Source organism: Pocillopora damicornis, chromosome 1, assembly GCF_964200805.1.
Source record: "Pocillopora damicornis chromosome 1, jaPocDami1.2, whole genome shotgun sequence".
NCBI lineage: Eukaryota > Metazoa > Cnidaria > Anthozoa > Scleractinia > Pocilloporidae > Pocillopora > Pocillopora damicornis.
In genome coordinates this window covers 12,984,812-13,009,092 of record NC_142670.1, presented here as the reverse complement: position 1 = coordinate 13,009,092, position 24,281 = coordinate 12,984,812, and the positions used below count along the sequence as shown (strand labels likewise).

At 38.6% G+C, this 24,281-nt stretch overlaps 1 protein-coding gene across 1 annotated transcript; it reads right to left on the bottom strand.

Moving 5' to 3' along the window:
* Positions 1-279: 279 nt before the first annotated feature.
* LOC149052086 (polycystin family receptor for egg jelly-like) lies at positions 280-13,863 on the bottom strand. Its single transcript, XM_089180181.1, has 13 exons — positions 13,854-13,863; positions 11,836-11,979; positions 10,193-10,586; positions 9,283-9,886; positions 8,962-9,126; positions 7,701-7,826; positions 7,191-7,376; positions 6,648-6,887; positions 5,679-6,407; positions 5,136-5,369; positions 3,010-3,676; positions 2,533-2,760; positions 280-1,856 (listed from the first exon to the last, which is right to left on the bottom strand). Exons 1-13 carry the CDS (start codon positions 13,861-13,863, stop codon positions 280-282), a joined length of 5,304 nt encoding a protein of 1,767 aa, XP_089036307.1.
* Positions 13,864-24,281: the final 10,418 nt, after the last annotated feature.

Below are 24,281 nucleotides of genomic sequence, written 5' to 3'. Positions count from 1 at the left end.
CTTTATTTTAAGCGTGAAATTCAATTATAAAGAAAAGAACACATTTAATACGTATACGTGCGAAGCATTTCAGCCATTTGCCAGTGATCACGGGGTAATGTATACTACAGTCCCTATCTTTCAGTCTAATTCTCGAGTATATGATCTATTCCTTTCACCATTTAACTATTTCCTCTCTGTTTAGAAGTCACAGGCTCGCATTGTTTCCATTAGATAATGATATTCTTCGTCCTCTTTTGAGAATCCCGCCATAACCCTATCAAGCCGCTGAAACAATTCCTACCCTCTTTTCTCTAATTTCCGAAGATGAGAGTTAGCGACATCCTCTTGAAATCGAACTTTCTTCCTTTTTTTACCTTTGCAGAGTTCGTCATGGCTCATTCTTCCCAGTGTTTTCAAGAATTTGCTAATTCCACCGAAAAATGATTTTCCTCTTGAGTATTTCGGCTGTTTTTCTCCTGGTTCTTGGCCTGTTTTTCCCCTCAAAGCTTTGATGGCCTCACTGATTTGGTCAAAGTTGATTTTTGAACTCTTCTTGGAATCAAGGGTAATGCTTCTGTCTACTGCTTTTTTCTCTCCCGTGTTTGATGCTTGGGAGACTTTCAGTTGTCTCAGTCTACTGCTAACAGAATCGAAAAATGTGTTCCGTTCTTTTGAGCCTTTGCAACGAACCTCATCAACGAGCTCGTGCAACTCACTTTCGTTCGCGGTAACCTTTGCATCCAGAAGTGCATCGTTTATTACGCCGATAAAAAAGTTCATGTAGATAATTGTTAGGGTGAAAAGAATAGCAAAGACGAATATCTTAGCGTATGTGCTGTTTACCTCTGCTAATTCACTGATTGGTCTGGCTTTCACTCTTCCAAGAGTCAGTTCGAGTTGGAAATAAGCTGCTTTTAGCACAGAGGAGTAGCGCTCAGATCCAGTACCAAACATCAATACACCGGCGTGAAGAAATGCCACGAAGAGAATCAATAGGACAATGCTAAGGGATGAAAGAGATTGTGCAGATGTCGTCAATGCTTTGGAGAATACAGCAACATGTTTATTGAAGCGAATGACTCGCAAGAGTTTTGCAGTGACGATAAACATCAGGATTCCAAGTACAACATTTTCTGCTTCATGCCAAATGATAGCCTTTTTGAAACATATATTTGCATAACTGTTTTCTTTTAACCTTGCCCATGTTGAAGAGACTATGATTTGTCGTTTTATGTACAAAACCACGGCCAACACGGAGAAAACAACCTGGGACATCTCCACCCAATTCCACACGGACTGGAAATACCGGGAACGGTGATTGTAAAGCTTGAAGCATTCTCTTCCCAAAAACAGCAGAACAGATACAGCGTATAGTAAAATGCAAATCAAATAGAACTGATATGAAGCTGTGTTTGTAGGATCAAGAGAAAGAATGTCAGTTTGTACCAAAGCTTCTTTGAGTCCTGATGCCTCAACTTCGTAAAAGTATGTGGCAACACCTAAAATATTCACCGACGGGTTAAACACGGAAAACTGTGCCAGAACCGCCCGGGTTTGCCTGTCAAGCCAACCGTTTTTTTGCAAAGTGGTTACGGCTTTGAACCCCGTATGGTTCTTGTACCCGAGGTCTGCTACAAATCCTCCTCCACGATAAAATGAGAACTGTCCCCACTCTGACCCGCTATCACTTTCTTCCGCATTTTGATATCGCCATGGCTTCGGGCAAAGTCGAAATAAATCTGCGTCTCTTGTAGAGTTGTCGACAAACCTCCAGCCCGGTTCATAGAAAGCGGTCTTGTCTTCGTTTGTTTCCGAATATCCTTCGTAACATTCCTGGAAAGTTGTCTTCATGTATTTGAACACGTTGCATGGTGCTGTAAGTTTAATTAAAAAAAGGGACATTTATTAGAAAGTTTGTTTTGGAACTAATTCAATCTACAGGTATAGCACATTTCCCATATTCTTCATCGTATAGGAAAATTTAGTTAAAAACCGGATATTAACTTGTGCCCGTTTTTTCTCTTTAAAAGGTGCATACAAAATAAAGTAGAATATCAAAATCTTGACAACGTATGCCTAACACTTTGACAGAAAAAAAAAATTATATTTTCTAGGCGTCTCCTTGAGGGTGAGTTAGACTTAAAAGTAAATAAAGGACTTACTCGATTTCACTCTCAGTTGCCTTAATCGAGCCATCCCGACGAGAAGAGAGCGTTTATTACCAATGTACATTGTTTTTTTCTCTTCCTGACCGTTGTACCATCTACCGGAAAACACTCCAGGAATGAAAACTTTCCGCAGCCAGCTCCAGTACTTCCTGTCATCTGCCATCTGAGTTCAATGAAAATTAATACGTTACTTACAATTGTGACTACATCAATCGTTGGGTAATATCAGTCTTTTAACGATTTCTCCAAACACAATAAATGTTACTCACATTGTTAAAATTGGGCAGTCCATCTCGGATTGATCTGGTCATTAAGTAGCGATGGTCATTTCTGTTTCCATAGCACACTACCATTAACAAGAAAACGAAAACCAAGTAGATACCCAACTCTGTGAAGTAACGTGACAGGTTCTGTTTCTTGGCCTGGCGTTTCCTCATCTTTTCTACTTCCGCTAATTTCAACGTCCACAGCCTTTGTTTTGAGCAACCGCTTTCAACTTGATTAGAGTCTTCACATGCAGGTACCGTTGATCTCTTCGCCTTCATCTTGATAATGGCCGCCAAAACTACAGCTGTAAAGAACACTTTAACTGGTTCCATGATTGTGACATCTTGAGCAAAGGAGATAAGCATTGAGGACAGCCACTGCTCACTGACACTCTTTTCCCAAATCAGGCTATAGAAGATTGTAAACGTAGCAGAAATAGCACAAGAACCGAAAAACAAGAACCAGGCGATACCTTTGATTAAATTAGCTTTATAGCAGGGACTGTTGTTACTCGAGGACTTATTGGATGCTTTTTAAAATAAAAGCACTATTAGTATGTTTATTGGTGCCACAATGAGCGCACTTTCAATACCAGTAACTACTTGTCTCCACGAGAATTTCAGCGGTCCAACTTGAATAGGTTGTTCATATTTGCCTTGGAGCTCATAAAACATCGCGTTTGCAAACATGGATGTCAAAAGCACTGAAAGGCAGCAAGAAACCCGCTGTACTCTTGAAAAGTGACTTCTCTTTGGTTTGGCAGCAACTGACACCCAGATATGTAGCTCCGTAAGCCCTCTCCACCAGCGTTTTGCAACCTCACTGGCAAAGTCCATTTGAGATACCGTTGCTTGAAACATTCGCTCGATACGCCCGTCTCTGCGCTCAAGAGCAAACCACTGACTGACCATAAATTTCCAAGACTGATTGGATTGTACGTCCCGAATGAAAATTTCCTCTAAAAACCACGAAGGACTGTCACCAAAGTTGTTATGACCAATCTTCACTTCTCGAATCACACCAAGAGATTTGTTAACATACAGTACAAACATGGCCGAGTTACCACGAGAGAAGAACACGTCAATTGAACCAGTCTCTTCTTGGCTGAGCTGAAGAATACCACTCCTTCCGTCAGAACCGTAAATCTCCATAGCAACTTGAGCTGTTGTGCCTGAGTATATCCAGACTCCTGTAGTTATTACTATCTCGTATCCATATGTACTCTCTGGAGAGGATGGCAAATGGACTGGTAAAACGTTCTTAAGAAAAATGATAATACCATTAATGAATCGGTGATTTACTTTTTTTTACTTTTCCCTTACTTAAAGAAAAAAAAAATATATATATATATATAGGAAGTCTGCAAGTCGATTTTCGTGTGGAACAGTGCTCAATGCGTTGAAGCAGAGCAGAATAAATATTATGAGAGGAAAAAGGACGCAACTACATTTCCCGACAAGCCTGTTTCGTGAATCGCTTCACTCTTCAGGGGTTTAATGAAAGAATATTCATGTGACTATCGTTTATATACTAGGAAAATTTGCATAATACGCGGTAAACTTAAAAACTCTCAAGTTCAGCTGTTGCGTAGCAACGCTTTGTTTCTGTGTCGGCATGAAGATGCGAGTTCGTTACGCTTATTTAGTGATGAGAGGTCGGGTCGGTAAATTATCAGGAATTTTTCTTTTAGGCAGAGGTTGCATCTTTTACTGGAGCTGTTGTAGGGAGAGTTAGATGATAAGACGCGCCATGAGATAGAATAGTCAATGTTGTCGTTCTTGAGTGTCCAGATGTGTTTGCTAAGTTCCGCAACACCATCAAAATCAGTTACAGCTGTATGAACAACACCAAACAGGTCATCGACAACCACAACAAGCGCATCTTACACTCGTCCCACTCACCTTACACGAAAGACAACAAAGACGGCACGGAAACCAACAAAACATGCAACTGCCGACAAAAGAACAATTGCCCGCTCAATGGTAACTGCCTTCAATCCTCAGTCGTTTATCAAGCCACCGTCACACGGAACGACAACAACACCTCTGAAACATACATCGGACTCACAGAAACCGACTTCAAAACAAGACACAGAAATCACACCGCATCATTCCGCCACGCCAAGCACAAAAACTCTACCGAACTTAGCAAACACATCTGGACACTCAAGAACGACAACATTGACTATTCTATCTCATGGCGCGTCTTATCATCTAACTCTCCCTACAACAGCTCCAGTAAAAGATGCAACCTCTGCCTAAAAGAAGAATTCCTGATAATTTACCGACCCGACCTCTCATCACTAAATAAGCGTAACGAACTCGTATCTTCATGCCGACACAGAAACAAAGCGTTGCTACGCAACAGCTGAACTTGAGAGTTTTTAAGTTTACCGCGTATTATGCAAATTTTCCTAGTATATAAACGATAGTCACATGAATATTCTTTCATTAAACCCCTGAAGAGTGAAGCGATTCACGAAACAGGCTTGTCGGGAAATGTAGTTGCGTCCTTTTTCCTCTCATAATATATATATATATATAGCTGTTGATATATAGATTGTTGATATTAAAAAACTTGGAAACTTCAAATGATTATTGTGATTTCTTCCAAGTTTGCTGATCAGTTTTTTTTTAAGAATACTTAGAAAAATATGAATTCTGCAAGTTTTCAAAGCGTATTAAGTTCTACATAATACAAAATATGTTCAGAACTTACAATTTTAGAGTCTTCTATGTCTGTCTTCCTGACGATAACAAGCACAATCACGTAACTTAAGAAAACCAACGCCACCGCCAAAATAACTGTGATATTTCCAGATTCTGGGAACTTTTGAATCTGCACTTGAACCTTGTCGAAGTCGATAGGATTCGGTTTAACCAAAAGACTTCCCCCGAAGGATGTCAGGTGATCGCAGCTGCAGTTAATAAATCTGTCCACTGCTCCTAAAATCTGGAATTGTCCAGAGAAAAAATCACTGTTTCGGTTCTCAGTGCTAATGATGCGTCTTGTCCATTCAAAGGTATTCAAAGGTCGTGATTAGCTATGAGAATAATTTTATTTTTTACGATGGAAGACTACACACGGGCTCGACAAAGTTTTGTCTTCCAGATTTTCAGTTGCCAAATAAGCGAAGATGATCACAATGGAGCACTCATTTTTCCACAATTACGTGAATCCCACGAATTCTCTGAAAAGTGTCTGAACTAATTCCACGTTATAAAAATTATTCGATAATGTTAACACTTTACACCGACTCACCCGACAGCCTTTTGTTACCCACATCTCAACTTTCGCTGACCAGTATACACAGCTACCAAAGGTCACCCTCAGAGTATAGTTCTGATCGGTTTTGGAATCATAAGCTGGTGTCACAGATGCAGTTTTACTCATGGGTAGGGAAGGTGGGGGATCTTTGACTTCGACGCAAGAGCGCTTTTGCCGTCCAGCTGTAAAACACGATCTTTTCTTCCTCCTGTGTGGGGTGGTCATGGTGGCATTATAGTTTTTTACGCCCAGAAAGTATTTTCCAGGATGCCTGGCCAATATTGCTATTGGGGTAGGTGGGTTCGACGAGCATTCTGGTTGTCTCTCCTTTTTGTCATGCGCACTTGCAGTCCAAACGCACTGTCCATTTTGAGAGATTGTGGCATTGAGATCGTAGTTTCGAGTCGTTGGCCGTTGACCAAATCGCAAGTAAACAAACAGAAGTACAGTTGGCTCTTTGGGTTTGACTTCTACCTGTATCAGAGTGTTTTCGTACTTGACAGTTATCTCGTGGAAACGTAAATCGTCATCCGTCGTGAAGTACCATAGCTCCTTGGGCATTGTCCGAGGTTTTGATGGAATAACGATAACAATGTCTTCTGGTAGACTTGACACTTCCAAGAGCTCGCTTTTATTGTCCTTTAAGTCCAGAAATAGAACCTCAGAGTCGACTCGCTCCTTGGTGCTGTCCCAGGTGTAGGGGTTGAATGACATTGATAGCATCTGCAATAAGAATAAATCAAAACTTTTTGTTGACTTTAAGGAATTGAGGATTAAGAGACATGATAATTATCGCTAACTGACCATAATTATGGAAGCCAAACGAGAAAAAGAGTTCAGGATGCCTAACAAAGACTGTACCTTCCAATGCGTTTGGTCTTGGGTTATCAGACTTTCCGAAGTCACCCACGACTAAATCGATTTTGACATGCGCTCGTTTCTTATTTTGATGTAATCCCTTACCTGGGTGTCGACAAAACTTGTTCTGTTCCTTCCTGTGACAGGCCATGGTGGTAAAATGAAGCTGCCAGTTCCACCCTTTATCTGCAGTCCTGCAAGTTTATTCGGGCTATGTCGCCCTAATGTCATGTTCAATTGACTCGTGGAGATCGATATCATGTTTTCACCTGGGACTCTTAGGGCTAACAATGCGTCTGCAACTTTTCCCAGCACTTTTAGGGCAGTATTAGCAGACCTCTCACCCTGTAAAATGAAACAAAACATCACGAGCAAACAAGTAAAAATAACAAAAAGAAGCAAAGCTAGACTAACAAAAAGAGCTTAGCAGGGAAAATTACAAAAAAAATTAATTTTTTGAGGCACTTGTAAGGTTTGCGACGACCTATTGTAAGTAGCGATAATGGCAACTTTATCACGTAATTTAATAGCGGCACCAGCTTGACACGCAATGTGTCAGTTAAAAATGAGGGAAGCCGACTCAAGTGCAGCTTGAAGTTTCATATGTAACTAGATTTCGCTGTGAGACTACAACAGCTAAAAAAATACCTGCTCTTGGAAGCTTAAGATGGAATCTATTGAAGCCATCTCTGCGGATATCTTTAGCACACTTCGAAGACACCAAACTAAGTTTTCTGCTGATTGAGTGACTAAAGACATATCAGCAACGTCCTTCAACTGGACGATAGACCTTAAGAAGGTCGTTTGCGAATCGACAGCCGATAACGACAGTTCCTGAAAGTGCGTTATGAACAAACATGGAATTATTTGCTGCTCAGCACAGTACATTTCTATTACTAGGAGCCCGGGTTTAGAGAGGTATCGTCGCCTTTAAACCATTTTTGTTTAGGTAAAGGAATTCTAAAACGCTTTTTGGCATTTTTTCTCAAACATTTTTAGCCTGTGCATGATAAAACTAAATCAAGACAACCGACAGCGCTGTAGAACTCCAGCTCATGAAAAAAGCAATCAATAATTTTTATGTCAATTGTGGCAATTTTATATCCCTCTACATGTGTGTCATTCTTTCTGCTAAACGATCGATCTTAATTTACCTACCAATGACTCGGGAGAGACTTTTTCTAAGACTTGAAGGGCAGAACCAATCACGGAGGAGCTTTGAAGCAGGTCTGCAGTGTTGTTTACCTTCACTGACGTAATAGTTTTGATTACAAAATCTACAACCTTGAAATGCAATGAAGTTCAATCGCATATATGTTATTGCAAGAACCTTCTAACATACGAATATACGACAGCACAGGTACACAAACATAAACGTCTACACGAATACTGGAATGCACGAGTACACTACTATACGAGTACATGAGTGCACGAATACACGAATAAATTAGTTTACATAAATACTATTTATCACATAAACTGCAGTGTTATACAGGGATTCCCGGCCCTGAGAAAAGCCGTAATAACACACGTGAAAAAATATCGTTTTTTTAACGTGTGTTGATAAAGCCAATCAGCTGCTGACACGTCACTCGCCTTTGGCGCCACTCGGTCTGGTTGATGAATTAAAGGCGAAGCCTTCACGATTCTCAATTAAAGTTGTTTGTCGGAGCTTTCTCGAATTATGGCGGCTAAAACACTAAAAATCCGTATTGCTGACAGACAGTGAGGATGAAACTTTCTTAGAAGGGGAAGAAAACCAATATACTAAAAGAAAAACCGAAAGCTACATATTCAGTGGCTTTGGTGTTAGCATTTCTCCCGGCTGAGGATGAAAATCGACAACTGCAAGATTTGCCACTAGCCGATTTTGGCCGTTTACCTGAAAGACCTCTTCTGTCGGTAAGGACAAAGTCAATAACTGAGAATTTTGTAAATTGAAAATTACGACCATGGTTGTTTTTTTAATCATGATTCAACGCATTTTTCCATCTTAGGAGCTAGGGCCAACGTAGTCTACGATTATTATTCTGGGAATGTCGATTCATTTATTTTAATTCATAAATGAAGTCGGCTTTTCTTCTCAGTAAAGAGCTATTGTGTTTGTATGATAAACAAAGTAATTCATATAGATATGGAATTTCTCTTCTCGTGTTCAACTCGACATCTCACTCTTTCGCTGCGCTCACTCGTGAGCTATCGAGTTAAAAGCTCCTAGAAAAATTCCATATCTACGGGAGCATGTATTATTCTCTGTGTATTATTTGTAGTCTACTCAGTGCAGTTGGATTATAAAAGTCGTTAGTACTACAATACATTAACACACGTATGTGCAAATACTTGGATACGCAGAGATATCATTATGCTACTACACGAATAGTGCGTCCATGAGATATAAAACATTTGTAATTGCATTTACCTTGATTTTCTTCTCCAAATTCATCTTGGTTTCTTGTGCAACAATTTGAAGGACAGAGTTTGCTAATTGTGCCGCTTTTCCCAAGTCTCCTTTTCTGATGACTTCCTGGATCATGGCCTCCAGGCTTCTGATTTCATCTGGTCTTAGACTCTGGGAAGGTTTAACCTACAGAAAGAGCATCGGTCACCATTGGATAAGTTACATGTTTAGAAAAAGTTTGCTTTTTTACCCTCCGATGGCTAGCTGTCAAAAAATGACGAAATTATGTCAACAAAATTTCCCAACTACATCAATATTACAGAACCTACCAACTTAACTTACCTGTACTGTTAGATTAACAGGAGAGGCAGAAATTCCGAAGTTATCAGTCACAACAACGTTGAATCTCATGGTAAAGTTTTCTGCATTGTTCCCAGGCGGTATCCCAAAGGTAACTGTGGAGTTGTTGACGCCATGATATAACACAGTGTACATACCGTTCTCTAGTCTATATTGAAACCGGTAGGTCAGAGGGTTGCTGTCACTTGTCCAGTTGATACAGCTCAGATTAAAGTGTGATTCCAAGGAGATGCCACTTGACGGAGTGATCGAACATGTCCCCCTTGTGGGCGGTAACGCGGTGGAAATGTCGTAAGCTGACATTGCCCATAAACCGTCGTTAGTTGTGATAAATAATGCCAAGCGGTACATATTTCCAGCAGCAAGGGAACCTCCATTTATAACAATGTTGCTTGCATTTAGAGGTGTACTTGTAATGAGTTCTAAATTATATTTTCTTTGCCAAACAGTGGACGTATTTCCCTCATATCGCTGGTAGAGTATCCACTCATATGAAGAAATTTTGAAGCACTGTAATCCCTTGCATTCTGATCGGACACTAAGTCGTACTGAGGGGCTGATTTTAGGCAGACAATTTATGAAACACCTGAAATAAGGAACGAATGTCGATTACTAAATGAGAATGTAGATCAATGTAGCGTAACTACGGCCTTGCTTGTTGAGAACAACGGTGGTCATAATAACTGCAACAGAGAAAGAAAGGCAAAATACAGCAGCACTTCGGGCAAACAAGACAAGACATCACAAACAAACAACAACAACAACAGCAACAACTTCAACTGAAGCAGAAGCAACAATAAGAAAATAGGAAAATAAATAGGGATATCAGTAGCAACAAAAAGAACAAGCAACAGCCACAATGATAGCATCGACAACACGCCAGCTTTCTTACCTTTGATATATTTTAGGGGGATCTCCATTCGAGAAATGGATGACTTGATAAGCGCTAGCATTGCGATAGTCTTTGGTCACAACCAGTCTAGCTATGTAGATATCACTGTGAGAAATAGCCTCTGTATTCAAGTAAACTCGCACGCCAGATGCTCTTCTATTATATTGAAAAGCTGACTCGTTTACTGCAATAAAGAAGTCTCTCTTCCTTCCCTGCACAGAGGAGTAATTCCTAGTAATCTCACCATAATGCCATGTAAAGTTCATTCCCGATTGGTCACCATGTGCAGCCTCAGGGTCATATGAGAGTGAGCCATCCAATGTGATGTTTTCTTTGAGTCCTCGAATCACCTCAGCTCCGCCAGAAATGACTGCAACAAGGTCCTGCGTCTTACCTAAAAGGCGTTGTAACAAAAAGCAAAAGTTTGTTACTTTTTAAACTTAGCTTACTGTTAACCAGAATGGTTCTGCTTTGTCATCAGTGTGCCTCGACAAAGATGAAGTAGCTATTGGAAGACACATTCAGATTGCTTTTCCAAATTTCCAACGCAACTTTTTTCTTTAGATTGGCATATAATAGTAAACAGAACAGAGTTCCTAAGATTTCTGTCATGGAATCATTGTAAAATTACCTCAAGAAATACCCCTTACTCAAAATACTAAAGAGTTTCTCTTGTATACCCGTTTATGTTCGGTTATGAAACTAGCCACAATAGCGTTTTTTAGAAACACGAATTAGACTACTGGATACTGTCTTTCCCACACTTTTAAGACAAAGCCCTCGCGACAGAAAGGGGTGGCGTAAAAGCTGAAAAGATGCCAAGTGAAATCGGAAAAAGCCTAACTTTCGGAAAATAAGCAACCTTCAGTTGTTGATGATGATAATGAAGTCGGTGTTGGTGAAACTGTCATTGTTGTCGATACTGTCCATGTTGGTGATCCTGTGTAGGTTGGTGATGCTGTGTATGTTGGTGATGCTGTGTATATTGGTGATGCTGTCCATGTCGGTGATGCTGTCCATGTTGGTGATGCTGTGTAGGTTGGTGATGCTGTCCATGTTGGTGGTGATACTGTTAATGATTCTTCTGATGACGAAAGGATGAAAGAAAAAAGAAATATTAACATTTATCTAATTAGTTTGAAAAGCCTCCTCTCTTCTTCGAAGACAATACCATACACGTCTTTAATATGAATATGAGACAATTTAAATAAAGGTTAATAGCGACTAATTAGTGTTATAAAGGAATGGCGCACATATTGTTCGAAGTAAAAGAAATAAAAAGGTCAACAAGGCTTAGCTAATTCCATGACTAACTTTCACCAAAGAAGGCTGAGAGCCAAAGAAAGAGGGCTAACTACGAACTCTCAGCTCGTAAGAACATACAGGTAGATAGGCAACCGCTAAAAGGAAAGCGCTCGGCGAACAGTGTAAAAAAAAAACTGTGATTGATAATCGCTAGCATTGCAATAGTCTTTGGCCACAACCAATTTAACTATGTTAATATCACTGAGAGACAGCCTCTGTATCCAAGTAAATTTGCACGCCAGATGCTCTTCCATTATATTGAAAGGCTGACTCGTTTACTGCTATAAAGAAACCTCTCTTTCTTCCCTGCACAGAGGAGTAGTTCCCTGAGATCTCACCATAATGCCAAGTAAAGTTCATTCCCGATTGGTCACCATGTGTAGCCTGAGGGTCAAATGAGAGTGAGCCATCCAATGTGATGTTTTCTTTGAGTCCGCCAGAAATGACTGCAACAAGGTCCTTCGTCTTACCTAAAAGCCGTTCTAACAAAAAGCAAAAGTTTCTTACTTTTTAAACTTAGCTTACTGTTAATCAGAATGGTTCTGCTATGTCATCAGTGTGCCTGGGAAAGCTAAAGTAGCCATTGGAAGACACATTCAGATTGCTTTCCCAAATTTCTAACGAAACGTTCTTCTTTCGATTGGCATATAATAGTAAACGGAACAGAGTTCCTAAGATTTCTGTCGTGGAATCATTGTAACATTACCTCAAGAAATACCCCCACTCAAGGTACTAAAGAGTTTTTCTTGTATACCCGTTTATGTTCAGTTAGTTTGAAAAGCCTCCTCTCTTCTTTGAAGACAATACCATACACGTTTTTAATATGAATATGAGGCAATTAAAGTGAAGGTTAATAACAACTAATTAGTATTATAAAGGAATGGCGAACATATCGTTCAAAGTAAAAGAAAACAACAAGGTCAACAAGGCTTAGCTAATGCCTTGACTAACTTTCACAAAAGAAGGCTGAGAGCCAAAGAAAGAGGGCTAACTACGAACTCTCAGCTCGTAAGAACATACAGGTAGATAAGCAACCGCTCAAAGGAAAGCACTCGGCGAACAGTGTAAAAAAACTGTGATAAAATAGCCGAATGAAGGAATGAGACTTCTGACCTTAGAGAGTTTATTTATACATTTGCAAATAAAAGCGATGGAATACAATGTGTTCTCTGACCCTTAAAAAGCTAGCTTTTACAACAGTGGAAGTAAAAAAAATAAAGCATAAGACGCATAGAGCGTAGACACACTTTAAAATGTAGGCTTTTAGCCAAAGATAGGGAGATAAAGGAAAAATTCCTAAAAAAAAAATTCTCATACTATCAACTTTCTGACAGTCAAGTCAGCGTGCTATCAAAGTGTCTCAAACTCATACCAACATCCGGGACAATCGAATGTAAAATTAGGCGACAACTCATGCGAGATTTTGAACAATTTGGAAGACGAATGCGCCTCTACGTCTTTCACGGGAAAACAAAGAACCACACCCTAAGTCGATCGAAATGTCCGCCATATTAGAATTAGATGCAACACGGTCATTTTATTATGTTCACTGCACATTTTGCATTGCATTGAAATTAGCTCCTACAACTTTAAGGTTCAAACGATCGGATATTAAAATAGAATACAGTAAACACAAAATTGATTCCCCTATGCGAAGAACACCTGCAAGTCTTTTGTATCCATTTTATAAAGTGATAATTTGCATCTATCTTATATGACATGAGTCATTTGCTCTTCAAAAAAGATAACACACTTCACATCATCACGCGTTATTATCTAACAAAGCAATTGAACTGATGATTCTTTGTCATTGGTATTCACCATCATTTTATTCAAGTGAAAGGATAAATGAACTACCGGTACATGAAAATAACTGATGACCTAAAGTGTCAAAACTGATGTTACTCTTAATAGTGATAGTAACAGAACCATATGTAACTTCCCTCTACTCACATGGCCAAAAGTTAGAAATGTATTTAATGAAAACTTTCTCTGAGATTGTTTTAAACATCTTTTCATTTATGCAAATTTAAGTGTAAACTTGATCCTGATTGTCAGAAGTTTTATATAAATTCTGTCTTATATATCACAAACTTTAGCAAAGAATGTTTTTATTACGCTTCTGGCGCCTTTTAAATTAATCTAAATAACATTAAAAACAACAAAAACGACAAAAAATCAACTCACCCATGGAAATCTCACAAATATAAGCGTGTTGGTTTACCCGAGTACGAGTAACACCACCAAACACGCCCCGCTCGCCATTATTGTTCAGCTTGTACATGAAAGCCGCGTCGTGTTCACTACTTGGCTCCCATATTCCCCATTTACGAATAGTCAGCGGTCTTCCACTCACCCAGGTCCATTTTCCGGCCTTTTTTTCTAAACCAATACTCCATTTATTTCTATAGTTCGTAGTGTTTCGCCTTTGAATCTCGTCATTAATGAAATTCCATTCCTCTTCGGTTTCAAAGGAAACTAGGTCCCCTCCTTGCCTTTGGCAGTCGTCTCTGCTCCACTGCCAGAACCATCCATCCACAGAAATTAGGTACCAAGAGTTATAAAAAGTTATATTTGGGCATTCTACAGAATGGTAAAGATAAGAACAAAAATACTAATTATCATAATGATGATAAATAAAGTCATAATTATAGTAATAATGATAACATAAAATGATTATAATCACAATCTCAATAAAGGAGAAACATAAATGAGATGGAAACGTAACTTATTCTCTATTTGATTCCTACTTTTTTAATATGATGGTTGATCAGTGTCAATTGATACAATACATGTTTCTTCACTACGGCGTCCGCCATCTCTGACCTGCTTTTCTGACTTAGTTAACTTCACATTAGCAAAGATTATGTATGAATTCATGTAATTTTGGTAGTTGAGTTTTTAAATATTAATTATTAGTTCCTCGTTGAGCTGACGCCTCAAATCCCCCCCCCCCTCCAACCTGAACAGACTTAAAAACGTAAAATCAAATATGAATATAAGTTCTTCTAAATGTGCAACTGGAGATACGCAGTTAACGGTATACAGTTGTTACAGGAAAGGTGCAAAAGAGCAGCAATTTAAAGTGCACGCGGCAATCTGGAAATCATTATGTGGGTAACGGTTATCAATGTAATATGCATATAAAAAAAGGAAGGATAAATTAATTAGGGTTAGCTCGATCTGTTTTTCGTTTTTCGTGCAGTTTAGAATTTAAAATCAGTCTTGTAAATAAAATAAGTTCATCAAACATGCGAAACCTAAAGTGACACTTTCTTAGCTTTCCCTGAACTCTAAGGTCAAGTCTAACCATGACCTAAAAGCTACCCGCAGTACCTTTCGGGGTTATCGCTTGCACTTCCGGACACGCTTTTTCCGACAACCTTTCTCGAAAGAACTGTATTTATTTGTTTTTCTCAGAGGGCGCAGTTACGAATCCTGAAATCTTATTGATCAATAATGCGGTACGGAATTACCTATTTCTGCCCACAGGCACGGTATCGCTTGCTGGAGTCGCAAGCTACATCCGTAGCTTTGTTGCCATTTTTCATAACTATATTTCGTTTTGCCGGCTAAGCAGTATTTTTAAGCAAATCATTTCAAAGAGATAAAGGCGGTAAGTTTCTAAAGAAACTGTGGTGCTGCGTCGGTGGGAGAATATAACAGGTAATCTAGTGTTAACAACTGAGATGAAAACACAAATTGGCTACCGTTAGGAGTTTGAAGCCTTTAAACTCTTTACGGTGGCCAATTTGCGATTGTAACTCAGTTGTTAAAACGACATAACCATTTTAAAACCAAGCCGATTAATAACTTATTAATCCTCTCTTTTTCTCTCTCTCAAATCACTTTGGTTGCCAGGAAAATAAGTGGTTTTGAAATAAATTGTGGTAGGAAATATGTCATTAAATGTGTTGACGCGCGGTCTAAAACCGTTTGTGATTGACCTAAATCTTTATTAGCAGTAACTCAGAAAGTTAAACTGTGAGGTATTTGTTTACAATTGAGTTCATTGATGAAAATTTTGTTCGTTTTATATGTGAATTCTCAAAAAGTTTTGTCCCTTGCAAACCAGTGAGCGAAGTCTTCTATATTTCACATACGCTTTCGATAGGTCTTTGCAGTTCCGTTCAAATTGAAAATTGCTACGTTAATTTCACAACAGATAACGAAGAAGTTCAACGAGAAGAAGCTGCATGAAAACTCGCCCTCTCGATGAAACACAAGAGTTACACACGTGATTGCACCAAACAAACGAGCAAAATCCCACAACTTCAAAAGATAGACTTGAATTTACTTACAATTACTTTCACTTAAGTTTGTTTACCAAACCAGCACCGTTGAGGTGGCTGCTGCTGTTGTTGTTGTTGATTTTTTTAAAGCGTGCATGAGTTTTTTTCTTGCGCGCTTTCTAATTGACAGGTGTCAGATTGTGACAGATATTTGTACAAAAAATGTTTGAAACTCTCTTCGGAAGTGTTTTAAATCACCTTTTTCTTTACACAAATAAAAATATTTCGGTGAAGCCATTCTTTAATTTGCACTACCTCAGTCTGTTCCACTTACTCGCTCAAAAATTTTTCAGTTCATGTAGGACCTTGCCGTAATTACAGCCCTGACTCATTAGGGTATTTTGGAAAACATTTCGTAAAGTATACGAAAAAACTGTAATTCACCAACCAAGGTCGGTCCATATTGGGAAAAACTGTGCACTCTGCCTAAAGTACCGGTGGTCAAGACCTCGGGTACAATCTTACCCAACACGGACCTCCCTGACAGTAAATAACATTTCTCACTAGCTACAAAAAACAGACACACGCACACACACAGAAAAATAAAACACTTCGATTTGTTATGCTCAAAATAACATACATACACTCATTGATCTCAGTGAACACACCTTGTAACTCGTGGCAAGGGAAAATTGCGTCGGCTAGATTATCCTAATCGCAGCGCGCTGGACAAAAGTTGTGAAACGTACAATTTCGATCGCTGTTTTCTAGCTGTAGTCGATGCAAAAAAGGACAATACTAGGGTAATTCAATTTTTCTTTTGAAACACATGTCCCGGAAATTAGTATGTTCAACTACTAATACGCGCTTTAAAATTCGTTCACCGCTCACACGTACAAGTTAGGTGAGCTGAGCATATTCTGTGAACAATATTTTTACTTTTAAGAAGCAAGATCAAATTTCAAGACAACTGCAAGACTGTAATTTTTCAGCACATAATATATCATAAAATAGCGCGCGTGCTTCCCCTATAAAAGTCCTATTGAGCTGCTATGAATGTTCGTGCGTAAATAAGATTACGTGAGCTTTTTTTTTATCCTGGCTTCAGAATTTCTGTCCTGTTAAGCTGCAGTGCAGTTTCTTTCTCCTAGAAATACGGAAGAAACCAGCAAAGAACTGCCCAATGTTTCAATCGGCATTGACCTTTTAGGTCCTGATCCACCGGGAATTCATTTATGAGTTCATTTGGCTTTGATTTTCTCCATTTTCCCCGTAAACTTTGAGCTTTTCATTCACGGTTATCGGTTAACTGGATCAAAAGTTCTCACACAAACCAAAGTATAAAATGTGTCGTGTTTTTGACCAGCCAATGGGGACGTTTATTTACTTTTTTGTGCGTTGTGAAAATTTTGCACTCTATCATAATAAAAGGCTTCTTCACGCAGATCCTTGTTGTCGCTCTGTTACAAAAGAATTTGCTTATGCTTTTAGCTGTACGTCTATCGAATTATGGATGCACTTGGGAAGTTTGGAGAGCAATCAAAAAGCCACGCCTCGAGCTACTCTTACGCATTTTTCGTGCTCTCCAAACTTCTCGCGTGCGTCCATAACTAGATATACGCACGCTAAGCATGAACAAATTCTTAACTTTATGGTTGGAATGTGATCTTACCTCCGGGCGTCTCGCAAATATAGGCATTTCTACTAAGCTTAGAGATACTATTAAAGAGACCTCCATTCTTAGATATCTCCGCCCTTTTGTCGTGACCACCTGGCTCAGAATCTCGCCATTTCGAAATATTCAGTGTTTCTCCACTCAGCCAAGTCCAAACCCCGCCTTTCTTCTCTAAACCAATGTGCCACGCACTAGCCTTCCAAGTACCAAGCTTTTGAATCTCACGATTGATAAACTGCCATTCTTCCTCAGTTTCTATGGAGACTAAATAACCTTTCTGGTGGGAGCAAGCACGATTGTTGTTATCCCAATCTCTTCCGCTTTTCGAAAAAAAGTAAGAGGAATTTTTGAAACAGGTTTCTTGGCACTCTACGAGAAAAAATAAAGGAATAAATAAATAAATAAAAAAACGTATACTGATGATAACAATAATGCTGATACGAATATAGAAGCGATCCCCGATCCTCTATGAACGGTTATATACGGGAATTGAATGCATGACCTCTGCGATACCGGTGTAGCGCTCTACCAACTGAGCTAACAAGCCGACTGGGAACTCAATTTATTTTTTCAGGCCACATTTTCATTACTACTTAAGTAGTGTTCATAACTGTTCATCAGCCGCAGTGCACATATATGATTTTCATATATTTACAGTATGGAATAATGCTGATGATGGACACGAAAAAGTGTTTTCTATACAATTAATTTTAATAACAAATGATGGGCATCAAAATCCTCTACCTCACTGAAGCAAAAATTACAGTTAGGCTTCGTAACGTTTTAAAAGTGGAAATTGGGGAGATCAGGATAATAGCACCGTTATTCATAGAATTTTTGTTTTGCTCTCCAACTTACGTTTTAAATCACAATCCGATGTAATTCTAACAGCAAGTCTATGGCTCATTATTGGCATAATCAGTCAGATAGTCTTTTTTTACCGTTCATGTTAAGGTGCATAAATGTTAAAATTGAAATTACACTGCCTAACCTGTTCCTGGCAAATCCATTAACAAACGAAGGATGACTGTGGAAGAGATTAAGCAAATAAATTGATTGTTATCTCAAGAATAACATTTGAAACAATGAAAAAATTTATTAGATTTCGAGTTAAATGTTGCTAATGCATTTTATTTGCTACACGCCCTTTGATATCTAAACACGAATTTATTACCTTAGTAGGGAGCAGACAGAGAAATTTTGATAAATGCCGCATCTCCGCAATTTACCAACCAGCTGAACAAAAATTGTTAGATGTGGAAAATATTTCTAAGGATACGGTAGACCTTCGCGAATATACTTCGGAAAATTCTTTAAACGGGTTATTCGGATTGCAACCAAATTATAAAACAATGAAAAGGATGTAAAATGCGCTATCCAGAATAAAAATAGTGTTTCGTTTTAGTTTGCAGCAATTCAAAACGGACGACGGCTGTTTCTTTAAGCGAAGGAATCGAGTTTCAAATCTGACCGCTCAAATAACACTTCTACACAATTTGAATCTTGAGTGATTGGTCTCCAAAATTTTGTGGGAAAATTTCCGTATTCTTGGGTGTTACTAAACTATGGATCAGCAGACCGTCGAACCTCCGGAACCCATATATATATATATATATATATATTTTTTTTTTATATATATATGAAGAGCAATGAGATAAGTATAAAGTTTGCTCTCGGGTACAAAGAAGAGAAACATGTTTAAATTTTCCATGACGTCCAACTTGGCGAGCAGTCAGCAGTCATTTACCCCGAGTGTTAAAAATTAAAAAATAATTTGAAAGCTTAAACGGTTTGGGTTCCGCAATATATGAATAACGCCTCATCCGAAGGCTCTCAGCGAACCTTTAGGCTGGAATTTATCGTATATGACCCTGGAACGAGGAACACGAAGCGTAAAGTAACATCAACGCCCGTAATGCCCGTAGAATTTCAGGGTAATCCATTGAACATGGCTGAATAGAGGACTTTATTAAAAGCCCAATTTTTTCATTTGAGCATAAATCAAAAAAAAAAGGAGTTCATTGCTGAATTTTAATACATAAAAAATTGTTATATTTTTAAGGGTTATTTCAATTACGTTTCTGTGACTGCACTTCATATTAACCCCTCAGCTTATTCTGAAAATCAATTTTCAAAAATTAAAGAAGAGTTATGATGTTTTAACGTACGACGATGAAGGAAAAAAATTACACCAATTCAACCATTTTTTTCCAACCCCCCGGTCGAATATCAAACTTGAAATCAGTCTAATCTAGTTCCAATTTAAGTGGACCCTGTTGATTAAGTTCGATCGTTTGTCTAAGCACGTCGAATGTACAACAACCATCTGAAGCATAAAAAGAGGAGACGTCTATCCCTTTTGATATCTTGTCATAATGATATAAAACGACAGCAATTAAGCTATTCCTGCATCCTTAATATGGCTGCCAAAGCTGTTTTGTGGACCACCATGACGCAAACAACATGACCACCGCGTGAATGTCTCGCTTGTGCTATTTGCTTTATGATTACTTTGCTCATATAGTTTAAATTGCTTCAGGAATCCAATTTATAAGAGATCCTTCTTCAGTTATAAACTAAGAGTTTAATGCGGACATCTTTAGAGTCTGGTTTGTTTTGTTTTAATTAAGAGTGCCGAAACGTTTATATCGATTTCGGGACGTCCTGTGAAAGTCAGCCAAACTAATCCGTGAAAAAAATTGTCAGGTGGTGGTTATTTGGCACTCTTAATTAAAACAAAACAAACCAGACTCTAAAGATGTCCGCATTAAACTCTTAGTTTATTACTGAAGAAGGATCTCTTATAAATTGGATGGTTTATTGATTTCCGGAGTGTTTGTTATTTCCGGAGTGCAAATTTTACGATTATTTAGCTCAAAAGTCCTTAAAAGTAAGACTATAAATCGCAAATGGCATTTCTAGCGATTAATAGTCTGAAAGCGTCTTCGATCACGAATAATAATCGTGGTAAGTACGACTATTAATCGCGTACAAACTCATTAATAGTCGTGTTTGACTGGCTTTTAGACTTAATAGTCGTACATCGCACGGTTAATAATCGCATCTGACAGCAAATGTCCTTATTTATCGCGAGGAAACGTACTCTTCTCCAAAGAAAGTTCAAGCTCAACCTTTTTTTGAACGGCCGCCATTACGACCAAAAATTCAGAATTCAGTATTTCTTCGCACATGGCTTTTTAGGCAATAAATGTCACATATTTGAAGTTTTCTCGGGTTCAAGTTCTCAGTGAACTTCATTTCTGTTCAAAAAATGCGTTTACCAACAAAGTTTTCTTTGTTTTTCACTCTTCCACGAAGTAAAGTGCGGGCTTACGGTGTGGTGAGAGACGTAATTAGTGTTTCTTCTCGATGATAATGTACACAAATACGTTAATTTTCGACAGGTTCGATTAAATTGAAGTTTAACCGAGAAAAAATACAAACAAACAGCCAAGTAAGTCGAAGTATGTCAAATTCTTCCCAATTACAGCTTCTTGTGAAGCTGGACGTAAGTTTACGAGCAAGCGACAGATGAAAACGGCAGCGGTGAAGAGTGCCAAAGGTGGAATATGGTAAAATTTTTTCATGCTTGGATAACTTGCATCCCCTTGCACTAGTAGTCTTGGAAATGCAGAATTGGAAATTGCCAGGCTTAATCCTTTGAAAGGAAGAAAAAGGCAATGTTTAATTGATATCCTTTCCCCGTTTTGTTTTGAAGATACGTAATCCTAGAAAAAAATGCATTGCATTTATGTTGGCGAAGGAGAGAGAAATATTTGAGTCGCGGCCAAATTTCTCCACGCTGCCAGACTCTTTCCAAAACTAGTGCGTTTCCGAAATGGATTCTTCAGGGGCAGTAGGGATAATAATCTAACAGAATGGAAAAACCATTCGCGATTTTTTTTGTGAAAACGTATTTTAGAGTTTGCAATGTCACGCCGATTCGGTGAGATGTTTGTTTTGTGATGGCGATATTTATTTAACGGCAAAATATAGTCGTTTTTTACCCGCAACTGATTGCAGGCAACAACAAGAACGGCTTTCCTTCATTTCTTTAAAAAAAATAGCTATACTCTTTCATTCAATAAAGTTAAAAATTAATAAAAATATCTGACAATAGTGCGTGACCGTCGACTCAATTCATCGCTACGATTGTTTAGATACGAATTATTATTAGATCAGAGCACATAATGTCGCATGGGTTATCATGTTTTCGAAACTTCTTTAATTGATGAGTTTGAGACTACACATACTAGAAACAGTCACAGAGATTTTGAGAGTATTCTTTTAGTTCATCGCAATAACCAAATTGACTCTTCAAGTTGGCTCTTTCCTAACCGCGCGAAAATCATGTTTTCGCGGGAAAAAGTTAAAAAGCTTTTCAGCTGACAATTGTCTGTAAGGGTCAGATTTATCTTTAATATTATTGCATAACTTCGTACCTTTGTTTTTCACTAGTCTCTGGAGCAGTACTTATGAACAACCACGTGTAGATTTCACCAGCTATCTCGCGTATTAAATCTGCAACGCCCCTTCCGTTTTCCGTCGATCGCCTCGATAAAAATCAGCAATCCGTCAACTCATGTATCCCCATCACCATTTCAATTATCTTCGACCACAATTTTACGTCCCTACTGTCTCCATAATCATGAATGTGGTAAAGACACCTTAGAGATCGAACACATTGCCAAAAGAAAGAGCTTCTATGGTGATCAATTGAAAAACTTGCTGTCAAACCTTAACCAATCACAGAGTGCATTTTGCTTCCTACCTTAATAGTGTCTAAAGTATGAGGGGCGATGGACGATACTCTTCGTTCACGCTTATTACCCGTAAGTCACTCCACGTGACATGTAGTGGATTGGTGTCTGGGAGTAAGTGTCGATCAGTATTCTGACCATAGACGATGCCGAATATTTTAATTGGGTTACTGTAATATAATCAGCTTTGTCTTTAAAGGGTTGAACTGTTAAACAATTTAATTCCAACTTTCCCCTACATGTCTTTAGAACTATTTTTGTTGGTCTTTGAAAAGTTTTGCTTACTTTTCTGTGATTGGTCAAGCTTTGACAGCAAGCATTGCTATTAGTCACCATGGACGCTCTTTGTTCTGGCGATGTGTTCGATCTGCAAGGTTTCCCATCCACACTAACGATTGCAGAGGACGTAGGATTGTAGGGGCGTAAAAGTGTGCACGAAGGACAATTTAAACAGAGAAATGGGATATTGGCGATTCATCAGTTGGCAGATTACTGGTTATTACTGAGGCTATTAACTGAAAGTGGGTTTGTTTGACAAAAATCGGAAGAAGAAGCGTTGCGCGAGATTGCTGGTGAAATCTACCTGTAGTGCTCGTAACCGCCCCATGAAAGACCACTGTAAAACAAAGGTACGAAACTATATGATATAACTAGTAGGGATAATTCCACTTAGTCTGTTTTCCAGTAATTGCAGCCGGACTCAAACTCCTCTGAAACAGAGAGAGCTACAAAAAATTATTAAATGAAAAAGCCACGATGGATGATGGTTTCTAAAATGCACTGTAGAATAATAATCACATCACTTCAAGCGGTGTGCAAAGTTACAGATGATAATAAGAAATCGACCATTAAAATAAAGCTTGTCTTCGCAAAGAATTGCCAGCTGAAAAGCTTTTTTCCCGCGAAAATCGGATTTTCGCGGTAGGAAAGAGGAAGTCGAAGAGTTTTCTTTTTTAGGCCATGGCAAATAAATAAAATAATACTCTCAAAATCTCTGTGAAAAATGTTAAGGCTGAAAGAGAGAGAAAACTTCTTATTTATATTCCCAACAGATTTTTTTTATCGGAGTGGTGCTTGACGTAGGCTTCGAATCCTGCATAGTGAATTTTGACCGCCGATCAGAAACACTTTCAATGAGAACCCATATTTGTTCTTGTACATTTCTTTAGTTTACCTCTCAGGAATATACTAATCGAACGAAGGAAGTTTCGGAAATCATGAAAACCCATTATGTGCTTAGATCTAAAAAATTCGTATCAAAACAAAGCATCGATGAAATGAGTCGACAGTCACGCACTGTCGTCAGATGTTTTTATCAGGTTTGAAATTTTTTGAATGAAAGAGTGTAGCAGCTATTTTTTGAAAGAAATGAAGAGAAGCCGTTTTTGTTGTTGCCTGCTATCGGTTTCGGGTAAAAACGATTACATTTCGCTGTTAAATAAATAACGCCATCACCAAATAAACATCTTACCGAGTCGGCGTGACATTGCAAACTCCAAAATACGTTTTCACAAAAAAAATCGAAAAAGGTTTTTGCACTCCTATTGCCCTCGAAAAACCCACTTCGGATACACACTAGTTTTGGAAAGAGTCCGGCAGCGTGGAGAAATTTAGCCGCGACTCAAATATTTCTCTGTCTGTTTCGCTCAACTAACTGCAACGCGTTTTTTTGTTTGGATTAAGTATCTCCAAAGCAAAACGGGGAAAGGATATCTGTGACACATTGCTTCTTTTTTTCTTTAAAAGGGTTAAGCCTGACAATTTCCAATTCTGCATATCCAAGACTACTAGTGCAAGGGGATGCAAGTTATCCAACCATGAAAGAATTTTATCATATTCCACCTTTGGCACCCTTCACCGCCGCCGTTTTCATCTGTCGCTTGCTCGTGAACTTAGGTCCAGCTTCACAAGAAGCTGTTATTGGGAAGAATTTGACGTACTTTGACTTACTTGACTGTTTGTTTGTATTTTTTTCTCGATTAAACTTCAATTTATTCGAACCTGTCGAAAATTAACGTATTTGTGTACATTATCATTGAGAAGAAATGCTAATTGCGTTTCTTACAACACAGTCAGCACGCGCTGTACTTCGTGGAAGAGTGAAAAACAAAGAAAAC

Coding starts and splice junctions, on each gene's coding strand:
- LOC149052086 (XM_089180181.1), bottom strand. Junction 7,377..7,700: donor AAGTCTCTCCCGAGTCATTG/GTAGGTAAATTA, acceptor ACGCACTTTCAG/GAACTGTCGTTATCGGCTGT. Junction 5,370..5,678: donor GGGTAACAAAAGGCTGTCGG/GTGAGTCGGTGT, acceptor GGACAATTCCAG/ATTTTAGGAGCAGTGGACAG.